Source organism: Tamandua tetradactyla, chromosome 5 (genome assembly GCF_023851605.1).
Source record: "Tamandua tetradactyla isolate mTamTet1 chromosome 5, mTamTet1.pri, whole genome shotgun sequence".
NCBI classification, from domain to species: domain Eukaryota; kingdom Metazoa; phylum Chordata; class Mammalia; order Pilosa; family Myrmecophagidae; genus Tamandua; species Tamandua tetradactyla.
In genome coordinates, this window is record NC_135331.1 from 64,613,787 (window position 1) to 64,630,840 (window position 17,054).

At 35.5% G+C, this 17,054-nt stretch overlaps 1 protein-coding gene across 1 annotated transcript in view; it reads right to left on the minus strand.

Moving 5' to 3' along the window:
* WDR49 (WD repeat domain 49) overlaps window positions 1-17,054 on the minus strand; it is a 117,383-nt gene that overhangs the window by 28,361 nt on the left and 71,968 nt on the right. The window contains exons 11-13 of the mRNA XM_077159374.1: window positions 9,078-9,208; window positions 978-1,165; window positions 69-266 (exon numbers count right to left, since the gene is read on the minus strand). Of these exons, the coding sequence (XP_077015489.1) occupies window positions 69-266; window positions 978-1,165; window positions 9,078-9,208 (517 nt within the window). The remainder of the gene's footprint in view (window positions 1-68; window positions 267-977; window positions 1,166-9,077; window positions 9,209-17,054) is intronic.

The following is a 17,054-nucleotide window of genomic DNA, read 5'->3' on the forward strand; positions in this document are numbered from 1 at the left end:
GACAATCAGCCAACATTCGTGCGAAATACCAAGCATACACTACAATAATAAGGAAGCAATGTTTCTACCTGACCGAAGATCCAAACCGAAGTCCCGCAGACGTCGGCCAGCGCGATGCTGCAGTCTGCGGAGGATGAGACCGCCAGCGAGCGGCCGCCCAGCTCGCACAGCGCCAGGGAACTGACCCGGTCCTCGTGGGGGCGGAACGACCTCAGCAGAGCTGGGGCCTGAGTGACTTGGCTGTTGGTGGAATGAAGGCAGTACTCCTGGATGGAAAGATATGCCAGAATTCCAAAACACAGAAAGTAAAAGATCACAGTGACTGCTTTTTATTTTGTTTTGTTTTGTTTTGTTTCAAAAAGGTTCTGATACGGAAATGAGAAAAAGGTAAATTTGGAAACAATATTCTGAGAGCCAAAAGCAGAAGATAAGTTCATGATAACAGAGATAAAAGCAGTCTCAACAGTCAAAAAAAGTTTTTGAAATGGTTTGACTGACTTGAGAAGTGAAAAGAGAAGGGGAAGAGAGAGGGGAAGTAGAAAAAACCAACAAAGTCAGATAGTTCATAGAGATAAACTTTACCGTGTACACACAGTTACGTATTGAACAATTTTATATTATTAGATATTTGGGCTGGTAATGAGTGACTCAAAAAATCCTGAATTCTTCATTTCAAATAAGGCATATCTTAATTACTTATGTTCAAATAATGCTGCGTTTCTTACCTGGGTGATTGACTTAACCATATATTAACAGAAGATTTTCAATACTGAGAAAAATCCATGCATTTTTCTCCATAAATTATTTAAAAGGAGTTTCTTTTCATTGCATGTAAATTTTTTAAATATTTTTAAAAAAATATTTAGACTGAACATTTCATCCTTGATCTAGGAAACAGACAAGACCTGACTCATAGCTCCCTGCAACAAAATGCAATCAAAAATAATAAACACAATGGGAGACATTTTTCTGTTTACCTCTATATTCCAGATTTTCAACCATCCATCAAGATCGCCTGTGACAAGGTAGCGACTCAACTTATCAATAGACATAATAATGGATCCAACACCACTGTGAGCTAAAAATTCAGCCATAAGTTCCTTCTTAACAGTATTCCAGAATCTGACATAACCAGATCCTCCACATGATACCAGGTTAGCGCCTCCTAATATGTAAGGAAAAACCTAATTAAAAAACTGTTGGAACAAATACCAGAAGCAACTTCCTCCGAGGTTTGCCCTATGAGAAATATAAGGACATTGGAGAGATGGGAAGAACTGGGGTCACTACCTAGCAGAGTCCTTTCAATTCTCTCATATGTTAAATGGAGATAACCCTATGATGACTTTACTGGGTTGTGCTGAAAATTAAATGACACAGAATATGTAAGGTGTTCTGTTAAACCTAACTTCTTTCCCTTTCCTTCATTCATTACTCTGATATCATTGGGCTTTTAAAATTCGATGGAATTGATTTGTTACTTTTAATAAACTTTAAAAATATTAATTTTGACATTATGATAATATTCAAGTTACATAAAACCCATCCTCCTTAACCTGTTGGAAACATACACTGAAGGAATAAATCTCCTCATGCTAAAATTTGGATACATATATGTAGTTATAGCACCATAGATAGTGATTTCTCTATTTAGCAGATGGCTTGGAATTGTATTCACGAGGTTGTTTTAAAAGTTTTCATCAAGAATTTATTGTAAGCCCTTGTGGAACTCTTGTTTCTGTTCATAGGCCTAGAATTAACATTTTCATTTTAAATTTTATATGCATTGTGGAAGTACTTTATCTAAATTATTCTTTCCTTCATTTTTTATTAGAGAAGTAAGTTTACAGAAAAGGCATGCAGAAAATACAGTTCTCATATACCTCTCCTTTATTAAAACTTTGAATTAGCGGGGTACCTTTGTTATAACTGATGAGAGAATATATCATATTATATTATATATTATAATATATAACAATAATCGTATAATATTATTATTATTGTCCTATTAACTACGGTCCATAGTTTACATTAGGGTTTACTGTTTGGGTTGTGTTCTAGTTTGCTAGCTGCCGGAACGCAATATACCAGGAATAGAATGGCTTTTTAAAAGGGGAGTTCAGTAAGTTGCTAGTTTACAGTTCTCAGGTCATAAAACTGTCCCAATTAAAGCAAGTCTATAGAAATGTCCAATCAAAGGCATCCTTCCAGGGAAAGATACCTTGGTTCAAGAAGGCCGATGAAGTTCAGGGTTTCTCTCTCAAGTGAGAAGGCACATGGTGAACATGGTCAGGGTTCTCTCTCATCTGGAAGGGCACATGGCGAACACAGCATCATCTGCTAGCTTTCTCTCCTGGCTTCTGGTTTCATGAAGCTCCCTGGGAGGCGTTTTCCTTCTTCATCTCCAAAGGTCGCTGGCTTGTGGACTCTCTGCTCTTTGTGGCTATGTCGTTCTGCTCTGCTCTCTCTGAATCTCTGTCATTCTCCAAAATGTTTCCTTTTTTATAGGACTCCAGAGACTACTCAAAACCCACCGAAATGGGTGGTGACACACCTCTACCTAATCCAGTTTAGCAACTGCTCTTGATTAAATCACATCTCCAGGGAGACGATCTAATTACGTTTCAAACATACAAAGCCGAATAGGGAGTAGATGAAGTGGCTGCCTTTACAAAATGGGATTAGGATTAAAACATGGCTTTTCTAGGGTCCATACATCATTTCAAACCAGCACAGGTTGTATGGGTTTATGTGGGGTTTTTTTGAGTAACATATATAAAACCTAAAATTTCCTCTTTTAACCACTTTCAAATATATAATTCAGTAGTGCTAACTACATTCACAATGTCGTGCCACCATCATGCTATCCAGTACCAAAACTTTCCCATTACCAAACACAGAAATTCTGTACCAATTAAACATTAACTACTTGCCTACCCTAACCCAAATCCCTGGTAAGCTATATTTTAGCTTCCAACTCTATGAATCTGCTTATTCTAATTATTTAATTTCAGTGAGATCTTACAGTATTTGTCCTGGTGTGCCTGTTTATTTCACTCGTCATTGTGTCTTCAAGATTCATACATTATTGTGCATGTGTCAGAATTTCATATCTTTTCATGACTGAATAATACTCCATTGTATGTGTATACTATATTTTGTTTATTTATTCATTAGTTGATAGACATTTGAGTCGCTTCCATCTCTTGGCAATTAGGGATAATGTTGCTACAATCATCAGTGTACAAATAGCTACTCCAATATCTGCTTTCAATTCTATTAGGCATATACCTGGAAGTGGGATTGCTGGTTATATGGTAATTCTATACTTATCTTTCTGAGGAACCAACAAATTGTTTTCCACAGCCCCTGCATCATTTTACATCACAAACAACAATGAACTAGTACTCCTAGTTCTCTGCATCCTCTCCAACACTTTTTATTTTCTGATTTTTGTAAATAGTAGCCATTCTACTGGGTGAGAAATGATAATTTATTGTGATTTTGATTTGCATTTCCCTAGTGGTTAATGATGTTGAGTATCTTTTTATACATCTTTTTTAGCCATTTGTATTTCTCTGGAGAAATGTCTATTCAAGTCTTTTGCCCGTTTCTTAATTGGGTCATTTGTCTTTTTGTGCTGAGTTGGAGGATTTCTTAAACTCTTACTGGATGTGTGGTTTATGATTATTTTCTCTAATTGCATAGTTATTCTTTTGATTTTCATGATGAAGTCCTTTGATGTGCAGTTTATGTTCATTTTGATGAAGTTACATTTATCATTTTTTCTTTTGTTGCGTCTGCTTTTGGTAAAAAGTCTTAAGAAAATGTTTTTGCCTAACACAAAGTCCTGATGTTAGACTTAAGATTTCTTCTAAGATTTTTATAGTTCTAGTTCTTATATTTAGGTGTGTGATATATTTTGAGTTGATTTTCATATATTGTGTGAGATGGGGGTCCACTTTCATTCTTTTGCTCATGGCTGTCCAGTTTCTCCAACAACATTTTTGAAGAGATTATTTTTTCCTAATTGAGTGGACTTGACACTCTTGTCAAAAATCAATTGGCTTTGGATGTGAGGGTTTATTTCTGAACTCTCGTTTTTACTCTTTGGCTACATGTCTGTCCTTGTGCCAGTACCATGCTGATAATTTCTATAAATTTGTTTTGTAATTAGTTTTAAAAACCAGGAAGTATAAGCCCTCCAACTTTGATCTTTTTCAAGATGATTTTGCCTTTTCAGGCCCCCTTACACTCCCATATAAATTTGATGATTGACTTCTATATTTCTGAAAGAAGACTGTTGGAATTTTTATTGGGATTGTGTTGAAACTGTGAATGCTTTGGGTAGAACTGACATCTTAACTATGTAATCTTCCAATCTGTGGACAGTGAATTTCCTTTCATTTATTTAGATCTTCTTTTATGTCTTTTAGCAATATATTATAGTTTTCTATGTATAAGTCCTTTACATGCTTGGATAAATTTATTACTAGGCATTTGATTCTTTTAGTTGCTATTGTAAACATGTTTTTTCTCTTGATTTCTTCTTCAGAAGTGCTTATTACTAGTGTATAGAAACACAATTGATTTTTGCATGTTGCTGTTGTACCCTGCCACTTTGCTGAATTTGTGTATGAGTTCTGGTAGCTTGGTTGTGGGTTTTCAGAATTTTCTCTATGTAAGAGCATGTCATGTGCAAATAGAGAATGCTTTAGTTCTTCCTTTCCAATTTGGATGCCTTTTATTTCTTTTTCTTGTATAATTGATCTGGCTAGAAATTCAAGCACAATACTGAATAATAGCGGTGATAGTAGCATCCTTATCTTCTTTCTGATCTGAGAGGGAAAGCTTTCATTCTTTCACTATTAAGTAGGATGTTAGCTGTGGACTTGTTTACATGTCCTTTATCTTGTGGAGGAAGTTTACATCTATTCCTGTGTGTTTTTATCAAGAAGGGGTGCTCAGTTTTGTCAGATGTCTTTTCTTTGCTTTGTTGTCTTTTCATTTTCATTTGCTTCAAAAGTTTTCCTCTTTCTCTTATGATTTCTTTATCCCATTGGCTGTTTAAGAGTGCCCTGTTGAATTTTCCACTTCTGCCTCTGTCATTTGTTTCTAGCTTCATTCCACTGTGGCGGAGAAGACACATTGTATGAGTTTTAAAATGTATTGAGTGTTGTTTTATGACCTAAAATCTGGCCTATCCTGGAGAAGGGGAGAAGGATCAACATGCATTAGAGAAGAATGTGTGATCTGCTGCTGTTATGTGAAGTTTGTGGTATACGACTGTAGGTCTATTTGGTTTACAGAATTGTTCAAGTCTTCTATCTCCTTATAGATCTTCTGTCTAGATAATCTGCCCATTATTGAAAATGGCACATTAAAATCTCCTACTTTTAATATAGAGCCATGTATTTCTCCATTCAAGTCTGTCCTTATTTACTTCATATATTTTAAGGTTCTGCTGTTAGTGCATACACATTTATAATTATGTCTTCTTGTTGAATTGACTCCTTTATCTGTATGGTGTTATCTCTCTGACCCTTGTAACAGTTTTTGACGTAGTCTATTTTATCTAATACTAATATGGTTACCCCAGCCCTTTGGTTATCATTTGCCTGGCATATTTTTCCCATCCTTTCACTTTCAACATACTTGTGCCTTTGAATTGAATATGAGTCTCTTGCAAAGAGCATAGTTTTGAGTCATGCTTTTTAAATCCATCCTGCCAATCTCTGCCACTTGAATGGAGAATTTAAGGCATTTACATTTAAAGTAACTCTTAATAATTTAGAAATTTCTTCTACATTTTCTTCTTTGTCTTTGTAAGTCTTACATCTTCTTTGTCCATCAGTTCTTAAATTAATGCCTATTTGTTCCTCAATTCTTCCACTTATGCCTATCTATAGATTTATTTGAGTTTTTATTATGCCATTTTGAGTCCTTTATCAATTATTCATATTGTTTGTGTGTAGTTACCATTATGGGGCTTAAATTTAACATCTTAAATCTCTAATGATTACATTTAATTTTGATACCAACTTACCTTCAATAATATACATATACACTTTCTATATCCCTCTACACCTGTTTATTGTACTTCCTGTAAATTATATCTTTATTCTGTATATCCAAACCCATAGATTTATCATTACTTTTTATGCATTTGTATTTTGGAACTTATATGAAGTAAAATGTGGAATTACATACCAAAATGTACATTAAAATAATACTGGCATTTATAAGTACTCATTTGGTAACCTTTACCAAAGGTCTTTATTATTTTATGCTGCTTCAATTCGCTTCTATTCTTTCCTTTCAATCTGAAAAACTCCCTTCAGCATTGCTTGTAGAATGAGTCTAGTGGTTGTCACTCCCTCAGCTTTTTTTTTATCCAAGAGTATCTTTACTCTCCCTCTTTTTAAAAGACAGCTTCATCGGTTAGAAAATTCTTGGTTGACAACTGCTTTCTTTCAGCACTTTAAATATTTCATCCTTCTGTCTTTTTTGCCTCCAAGATTTCTGATGAGGAATCAGCACTTAATTTTTATTGTGATTCCTTTCTAAATCACATGTTGCTTTTCTCTTAAAGCTCTCAGAGCTCTCTACTTGTCTTTGGCATTTGACAGTTTGATTATTATGTCTGAGCATTGTTCTTTTCCCATTTGTTGTGTTTGCAGTTCACTGGGCTGCTTAAATGTGTCTATTCATGGCTTTTATTAAACTTGGGAAAAATTCTCCCATTATTTCTTTGCGTACTCCTTTCTCCCCTTTCTTCTCCTTCTGGAACTCCCATAATGTATACATTGGTATATTTGAAGTGTCCCAGAGGACTCTTAGGCTCTGTTCTCTTTTTGAAATTCTTTTTTTTTCTCCTTATCAGTCTGAATCATTTAAAGTATTCTGTCTTCGACTTCATTTATAATTTCTTATTCCAGCTCCAATTTGCTACTGAAATCCTCTAATGAATTTTTCATTTCAATTAATTTTGTCTTCTCCTCCAGCAATCTTCCTCGCTTTCCTTTTCAAAATTTCTCTTTTTTAAGATTATCATATTGTTCATTCACTGTTTTCCTCACATATTTTAGTCCTTTTTATGTGCTTTCCCTTATCTCCTTAAGCATATTGTGGTTTTTTTTAAAAGGCTTTGCCCAATATGTCCAAAATCCGGTCTTTTTTGTTGCTGGTTTCTGGATTTTTATCTTGTTCCTTTAGATTGGCCATCATATGATGATCCTTTGTTTCTCTTGTGATTTTTTTGTTGCATACTATATGCTTAAATATTTTTTTAAATGTTAACTCTGGAATTTGGTCCCTAAGCAGTTGGTCCCTTAAGTTTGTATCCAGATAGTGATATGACAGAGATTCTTAAATGCCAGAAGCTTACAGAAACACACAAGCCAATGCAAAAAAACACCTTTCACAGTCTTTACAAATTGGCTCTGCTTTGGCTGATGCTCTCCTTCACAGTTTAGCCCTTCTATCAAGATTAGCCTGAGGCAAGTGCAAAGTGCAGGGTCCTTTCTGTCTTTTTTGAGTCTGAGTCTTGTCTTGGGTCTAGGCTTGCTCATGGCTTTAGTAACTGCCCTGTTTATAGGAATTCAAATGTTCTGTCTAGTCCTTATGAAATAGACTTTCTCCCCTGCCTGGGTGTTCTAATGTATCACCTAAAGTAGGCACTCCTTTTCCCCACACCACTTTAACTTAATTGTTCCTTATACTACTTTAATTGTCTTTTAACTGCTTCTCTCTGCATGGCTAGGTCTGGGAGAGTAAGCCAAAGATGAATGTCTTGGTTCAGTTTTCAGGCTGCCACATACAAGCATACCAGTATGCTCATAGAGATTAAACTTTTACCTCCAGAACAATACAAAGAACCCACAATGGGAACATGGCTTGTCTCCAGACCATGCCCAGGAGGGATGGCACAGGGGCATCTAGTATACCACAAGCCACTCCTACCATCTTTAAATTTATATTTTCTTGTTTCAGCACTTGCCCAGTTACTGAAACCCTTTAACTGTTTTCCATAGTTTTTGAGTAGGATAATCCTGCCAGCTTTTGCTAGTTGTTAAAAGATTCTGGGTGGGGAAAAAAAAAAAAAAAAAGATTCTGGGTGGGAACGGCTCTCTGGAGTGTCTTACACTGCTATCATGGTCTAAAATTATTCTTCTGTGGCAAAGTTCCTGTTATTATTTGATAAACCTGTATCAAATTCAACTGCAAAGTTGGCCCTGTAATTAGGTAAGTCCTGGAGAGAGTGAAATTTTAAATGTAGGTAGGTCAGTAAACTTCATATTGTAATACTTCAGAGATATCTTGTCTCTTTCCTGTAAGTTTTTCTTCCTCATAATTGATGACTTTTTTTTGAGTCTATATAATTGCAGACTCTCTTTATAAATTGCTTTCTTTGGCAGGAAATGATACAATTTCTGGTCCTCTTTAATATCTCACAACAGAGCACAACCATGAACCCTTTTAAGAGCTTGGATTTGTAGACATTTTATGAGGCAAATCTTTAACCAACATTAACTGGACTAAATTGTGTCAAAATGTTGATATGTTTCCCTTAGGAGATCTCTTGAGTGTCACAAGAGAGTGATTCCTACCTAACAGCCTTAATGCTGTACCTGGAAATGGTCAATAAATTTTTTTTAAGTTAATATTTATTGATGAACTTATTGTGTGTTAGGCATTACGTTAATCTCTTATGCAGATTACCTTGTTAGTATTTAGTATAAATCAAGATAGAGAGGTAGAGAGGCAGAAAAAGACATTGACAGAGAGAATTAACCAGCTATGACTTAGAGTTGAAATAACTTGCTCAATTAATGATGCAGTGGCAGGTGATGAAACCAGGCTCTGAAGCCATGTAAACAGGCTCTAGAACTGGTCATAACAATTAAGGTATTACCCTAGAAATAAGTAACAGTATATTCAAGCGCAAGGACTGTTTTTCAGAAAATTGATACATTTTGCAGATGACAAAAGTTTTTTTTTTCTTTAATTGTGTGTGGTGAATGACCCCAAAGAATGCAACTTTTCAACACTGATTATCAAGTGAATGTTCAATTAACCTGTTACAAGAGTTTGTGGAGGTGAAAAAGCAGCACACAAGATGTCATCATAATGCTGTACTCCTCCTTTCCATTCCTCAGGCTGGATGAGAAATTGATTGAAGTTCTGGGATCGAAACACAGTAACAGCCCTAGTAAAAAGGATATAGGATATAACTGTGGGTCTGAGAGGGATATATATATATTGAGTAGCCATCATCCACTTGGGTGGTGTGGTTTGCTAGGTCTGAAAGACCATACTGCCTACTTTTATCCCCATGTGTCATCTATATTACCTGAAACTCCCACACTGAGATTTCCTTTGGATTCACAACTTGAATTTTGGTAAATTGTGAATACTTAATTAATCAGAAGGTTAATTATCCTTTCAAGACCATTAAGACCAAACATGCATTCATCTATCAGATTAATTATCCATCACCAAGATCCTAAAGTTTCTCCATAGGGGTACCATGGAATCACTAAGAGTTTCATGATTAAAAAGGGGTTCTGAGATACAAATAATGTTTGATAATTTAAACAAAATTAATAAGATTTTTTGTCATCAGAGCTTCTCGGAACATTTAAATTCCCAGTACTTGACCACAGAATCCTTTCTCATGCACCATCTTTCAAAATTACTTTTTACTGGAACACACTTGGAAAATGTCACTTCAAAGGAAAGGGACATAGGACAGATAATGTTTTGAACAGAAAGAATACTTTTAAAGAGGTCAGTATGCTAGGAGCACTGCTGGTGAATTTGGGGATGGGCCAGGTAGGACAGAGAACGAAATGCCTGGTTCCTGGTGTGGAAGGGAGGAGTCTAAAGGGAAATTGTGTGGGCATCAATGCCACCCTGTTTTCACTTGATGTTCAAGCTCTGGCTGCCAGCCTGTGCTAAGCCTCTCCCTCCTTTTAAAGCCACATCCATCTCAAATGAGCAATTAGTAACCACAGGTTTCACATTTTCACTTGCATTCTCTCCTTACCTCCCTGATGTCTTGCTTTTTTCCTGATCATTCTAAGTGCCCTCTCACTGTTATTCCTCCTCAGTCTCTGATGCAGATGCTGTCCTTTCCTCCTTGAAGCTCTTCTTTCGTCTCCAGGGTGTCTTGGTTCTCTTCTGTTTCCCAGATCTCTCATTCCCTATTCTCTATCTTCCTGCCCCCTTATCTCTCACCCCTTTAACATGAACAGTCCTTATTATCGTGCTCCACTCCTCTCTCTCTCTACTCAAACGGGCTCACTCAGACATCCCACATACCACCATGAGTTCCACTCTCACTTCCCTTCAAATGGCTCTTGAATTTCTTCTTCTTTCATAACCATTTCCAGTGTCAGATAGTTTCTACTGGCTAGTTTATGGTTCCCAATAATGCTTCCATCAGCAACAATTCTTATATCCAAATTACAAATTCATCATCTTCCCTCCACAACAGCCCTCCATCCTGAATTCCCTAATTTGTTGGTAGAACAGCATTCCAGACTCCCACATGGCTTTCTCTTCCTTAGTCAAACCATAAATGTTTGATTCTACTTCTACAATACGTTGCACAACCGTTCTTTCCTTAACCAATTGCAAATTCCTGGTTCAGAGCTTTCTATCTTGTGGTTGAACAATTTTAACAGTCTCCTAACCAATTTTGCTGCCTCTAATAGAACTCCAACTGGCACATTCTTCATCCTGCCACTAAAGTAATTCTCCTACCTGAGGTTCTGAACAGTTATTCATTCCACAAGCATTTCTTGTCTATTTTCAAGTTCCTGTTCCTGGTGCTACAAGGGATGGAGCCATGAACATAACATGACTAAAACTGAAGGTAAAAAGTGGTAGGTCCAAGGAACTCCCCATCAATTGCCATGGAAGTCCAGATGTAGAAATCACAGAGGGCTGAGTTGAAAGTGTGATATTTGAGTGGGACCATAAAAGAGAAGCGGGATTTGGAATAGAAGTTGCACTCCAGGCAGCGGAAACAGCCTGACCAAAGATAAGGTTCATGCCTTATCAAAGCAAAAACAAAACCAAAAATAATATTTACTAGTTTTCCTATTCCTGTATGACAAAATTAAAATCTTTGGGCTTGTTATTCAAAACCAATAAGATATGAGTCCAACCTACTTTTACAGATTTACTTCTTGCTATTCTCCCATCCTTGCTTTTAAAACCAAGGTATAGGTGTTCAACCAAATCCTTGTGGGAGTACTTGCAGCTGCAGGGTATCTATGATGCATTTAAGTGTGAATTTTGCTCAAAGAGTCTGTGGGAAATATTGTTATATTAAAGTAAAGATAGATGTCTTAATGCAAAGAATGCAAAATTCACTTGAATTTTAAATGGAGCATACAAGGTTTAGTAAATTTCTTGCTTGCAAGAGCTGTTTTGAGCTGGTAGGGATATTCAGAGTCTATTTCAGAAGCACCACCCAACCCCAAAATATTCATATTCCTCTCTAAGCACCCCTTACATTTCTAGCCATTTTCTTTTCACTCATGGTGTACTCTTTTATCCTTCTACGGATATTGTTTCATACACAGATCCAGATCTATCCATTCACACACCCATTCTCCCAGGTCTTTCTTGTTCTGGTAGACTTCTTCAATAACTGGAGTAGAAAAAATGTTTCCTTCTTCTGACCTCTTACATTGTTCAATTTTATTTATAATCTTTAGTATAAGATTGTCGCTGCTATTCTACTACATTGTAAGTTCTTAGAAACCAAGATCTTGTCTTATTCTGTAACCCTCCAGCAGCAAGCAGTGACCTACATATATTGAATACTTAATAAATGTTTGTCAATTGAATTAATGCGAAATTCTCTACTCAAACACCACCTCCTCAAGTAAGTCTTCCCTGACCACCTTATTTAAAAAGAGTCTTCTTCAATCTCTCATCCCTCACCCTACTTTATTTTTATTTACAATGCTTATTGCTACATAACATTGTATTCTGTATCATTTGTTTGTTTCTGATCTGTCTCTCCTACCATAAAGTAAGTTCTAGGAGAGCAGGAAATTTATTTTCTTCCTTCCTTTATCTCCATTGCTAAATAACACTCAATACATAAAAGGTATTTAAGATATATTTACTAAATGAATGTGTGAATTATTCAATTTCCAAAAACTTTATCATGAATTTTAATATTAGTTATTTTAATAATATTATTAGTTGAAGCTGACCCAGTAAAATAATATAAACATGGCAATTTGCAGTTCTGAAATTGCAGTTCAATCTCACGATAGCTTTGTCTGTATCTATTTTTAAATTTTCTCTTTATCATTGGTAAATTTGATTGAAGAGATTATACTGTGTGGATGGAGCGTGTGGAGTGGGACTGGTAAGGAAGATGTCAGTCCTCCATTGCTCCTATTATTTCTTAGCCAAAATTGAATTTCAAAAGTCTTTTTGATTTCATAAAAAATAATTTTAAAAGTCAAATTATATTAATAACCATTTATTGAATGCCTTTTATACAAAGCACCTGAAAATGATACTGCCAAAAATATTTTCAGATTTATTTCTAATTATATGAAAGTTTATTTTTTCATATTTTGTATATGTTTAGATTTTTTTGAGTGATAAGAACTTCATAAACCAATGAGAATCAGAACAGAGAGAAATTAAGAAGGAGAGACCAACAGTCTGAGTCTATTTTTATATAGAGTTGAAAATCTAGTCTAGAATCATAGAATTTTAAGGAAGGATAAAATCTCAAACAAACCATTGTGAATATTTACTTTTAGTTTATCAGAAGTACACATAATTTATGCCTACTTTAAACAAATGAAAAATGATCATCTATGCACTTAACTTTACCCATGAAATATGACCAAAGACTTGCCCCATTTTTGAAGGGAAAAAAAGTTGAATTATGTTAGTTCTATTCCACCAGGTATTTTTGAATTGAGCCTATGTCAATTCCCCACATTGCCACTAAGTATATTTTGCTTAAAAATAATAAGAAACATGCTTCCAACAGTACTGAATTTGTGTTCTTTTTTTTACTGACAGAAGGATTCTCTAGTAAGAATGACCATATTACTAAACAACCAACAGAGTTTCTCAAATTCCTAATTGCTTAGAACCATTTTACAGAGATTTTCACCATATCCTGCTTTATCTATGTTGACCTTATAAATGTGATGCTTTTGAGAGCAAGAATCATGATTATGTACATTCAGCCTGCCACAGTCTCTAACTCATTGCTTTCCGCATAGTTGCAGCTTAAAAATATTTGTTGAAGAAAAAGAGAAAAATAATGGTAAGCTAAAATTTCGAGGCATTGTTAACTTGAAAATGCAGCTTTTGTGTGTTTTTTTTTATATGCACAAAACTGATTCAATAGGTTTTGATTGGAATGAAAACCCATTCAGTCAAATTACTGGTGTAAAAAGTATAACTGTGCTCTCGTGATTTAATGAGTCCATTTGTAACTAGTCACCTCAGGAGTGGTGGAAAGAGCATGGTCTTTGGCATGCACTCCTAGCTCACCTGCTTTCTAACTTTGGCACCTTGGCCAAGTACTCAACCTTTACAAGCCTTGGTTTCTCCCTTGTAAATTAAGACTGTTAATACTTATCTTTCTAATAAAAAAAAAAAATGAATATCTACTCTGCTTGCTTCCTACTGGGAATGTTGGCATGGATAATTAATCTCTCTAATCCTATTTCCTTGCCTATTCAACAAATACTAACTAATTCATTCAACAAATATCACTGAGCATCTAATAAGCATTAGATACCAGCTATACAGTTAGGGCTAAATCAAATATGAGTGCAGGGTGCAAGGACAGAGCAAAGACAAAAAAAAAGGCATATTTTCACCCTGTGTGTTAAAAGAGACTGAATGACAGTAGACTGAAATGCTAGTGATCAGTGAAAGGGAGTGGTAAGGGCATAGAAAAAAATATTATTTTATATTTTTTTATATTTTTATATTTTTATATATTTTATATTTTTATATTGGAAACAAAGGCTAAAATACATTGGATAGGTGGAAATACTAGCAATCAATGAGAAGGAGGGGTAGGGGGTATGGTAGTATGAGTTTTTTTCTGTTTTCTTTTTATTTCTTTTTCTGAATTGATGCAAATGTTCTAAGAAATGATCATGGTGATGATATTGCGAGTTTTTGATTATATACCAACAATGAAATGATCATATGGTAAGAATGTTCATGTTTGTATGTTGTGATGTTTAAAAAAATAAAAGATAAAAAATTAAAAAAAGAGAGAGACTGAATGAGTCTTGAAATTGGAATAAATGTTAGCCAGATAAACAAAGTTTGGAGAAGGATTTCGAGTTAAAGAGAATGCATGAAGAAAGTCAGAAGATGTCAAATAGTGTGGTTTTTAAACATCCTGACAGCAGGTCACTTATGATAGAATTTAGAATTCTATAGAAAAAAAATGAATGAAAATGAGACTAGACTATAGGTTCAGAACAGAGAGAGCTTAGATTTCTTTTGTAGATATTCTTGAAAAGTTCTAAACAAGGAAGTGACATAGATAGACTGATTAGAAAGAAACCACTTTAGTTAAAGTAAACAGAATCTATTTTAAGGGTGAGGGATGGGCACTACTAGACAAAAGGACAAATTAGGAGGCCATTGCATTGGTCCAGGTAGTAGCACAGTTACAGTACTTTGTACTATATATGCTCTGAACAGTACAGTTATAGTAGCAATTAAAACAGGTTTGATCATATCTAGGAAATAAAATAAATAGGGTTTAAGTGACTACTTGGTTGTGAAGTTGAGTGAGAAGGGAGAACTGAGACGGATGTTCACATCTCTGGATGTTACTTTAGGATCTGATTCTAAGAGAAGCAGATTTTGTGGATGAGTAGTTAATGAATTCTGTTTGAGGATGTGGAATTGGTATTACAGTCAGACACACCTAGCAGGCAAATGGATAGTAAGCTTAGCAGAGAGATAAGAGCCAAAGATAGAGATTTGACGTAGCTGTAAAATACTTCCTACCTTCCAAGATGAAGGGAAGGATTAAGTTAGATAAGGTATGTAAAGTGCTTAACGGTCCACAGCACTACAAATGCCAGCTCTTTCTAATAAATATAAATCAGAGGGTATATTGAGGTATCCCACTCAATAAATGTAGTATCTGTGCTATCCTGGGCAAAATTATCAAACCAATCTCTTCATGTAGATGGAGCCTGAAGTTAAAGCCACAGCTTAAGTTAGCAAAAGCAGCAGCCTCATGCTGGATTTTAAAGAAAGCTTAATAAACTGACTGTCAATCTTCCAGTTATTTCTTCCCTAATCACCAAACTACTCAGGAGTCAGCTTAATGCTTCTTCCTTCCCCAAATATAACCAAGGTTAGTCTGCCCTCTTGCCTTTTTGTTAAACGACACCTGGTAAAAAAAAAAATCCTGACTTAAATCCTGCCAAACCCATTCTTACTTAAACCTCTGACTTGGAAAATATAATTTTTGCATTCACAATTATAAAAGTAAAACAATATAATTGAGAATGTATTAATACATTCTCTTAGTTCTATAACTAAGAAAGTGTTAATTCAACTTTTGGTCCCAACTAAGGGATCTGTGTCCTGACAACCTTGTGGAAGTTGGAAATAGTGGGGGAGGATGGAAGAAATAATAACTTTTCTGACACTTCTTCCAGTCGTCCGAGAGCTGCTTCTCCAAGACTTTAAGAAAATGACTACCCACCAATACAGATGAGAAAGTCTGGTTTGCTGTTCCTTCAAAACATTTTTAGAATATATATCTAGTCTTTAAAGTTTTCCCTTTTAAATAAGCAAAAAAATGTTTGTATTTCATGCTAAATTCTAACCATGGATGTCTAAAAAATACTTAAGAAAATGGTATCGCCACCTTTTGACTTACACTGAATAATTTTCAAAATTTGTCTCTGTTATGCCCCAAATTTGAATTGGATCAGCTGGATGCTAGATTTCTAACCTGCCTTGATATTTGAGAACTAAACTTATTCATTGCCACAGCCTAATTACAGAAATCATTAGGCCATAGACTATTGAAGTGGTTATTAGTGTTAATCACAGTTGCTCCCAGGGATGTGAAGAAGTCTTGTCTTTCAAAGGCATGGGCGATAGAATTAGCTCTTAATATCTAGGAGAATAATTTGGGCTGTCTTTTCTTTCCTTTTACTCAAGCTATCCATGAAAACTAAGCTGAGTGACACGATGTTTACTAGTCTGTATATGCACATTTGCATTTGAAGAAAAGTCTGTTTTATGATTGATAAAAATCCCCCCAAATATACTGCCAGTGTTCTAGATGTAAAATCAAATTTAATCCTAGTTTCAAACCATTAAGATCAAAATTCTGTAAGAACGGGGTGGGCCACAGTGGCTCAGCAGGCAGAGTTCCCGCCTGCCATGCCACGGAGACCCAGGTTTGATTTCTGTTGCCTGCCCATGCAAAAAAAAAAAAAAATCTGTAAGAACCCTTGATGGGGCCAATTACCTATTAAAGCAATATTTTGTGAACTGTTGAATCTACTGACAACATATTTTCCAAACATATCACACTGTAATTTTCCTGGTGCTATACAATGCCATAGAAAAAAGACCCTGTCTACAATCCCTCGGTTCTCTCAGGAAAAAGGGAAGACAGAGTAACTTTACAATAAGCTGCAAAAGCTGCCCCTTGAGAACACTTAAATGGGCTGTGAAAGGCCCTTCTCTGAACTGACATGAAGGAAGTGCAAACACAGAATCCAGTGGATTGTTTCGCTCTTGTGCAGCAATTTAAAATTAGAAACAAGAAGAGAAGGGAAGAGTTTACAGTGGGAGAAATGAAATTCACACATTGTGAACTATAAAATTTGGAAATCTTTTTTTGGAATTAAAACTCAGAAAGTGGCATTTTGCCCCTACTTGGAATGGTGAAAGGAAAAGTGACAAATTTCCAGAACCAGGAGCAACTACAACACTTCTCAAAGGCCCTTGTGACATGCGACCTTACAATCGTTTATTCAGTCAATTCCAGCTAGAAC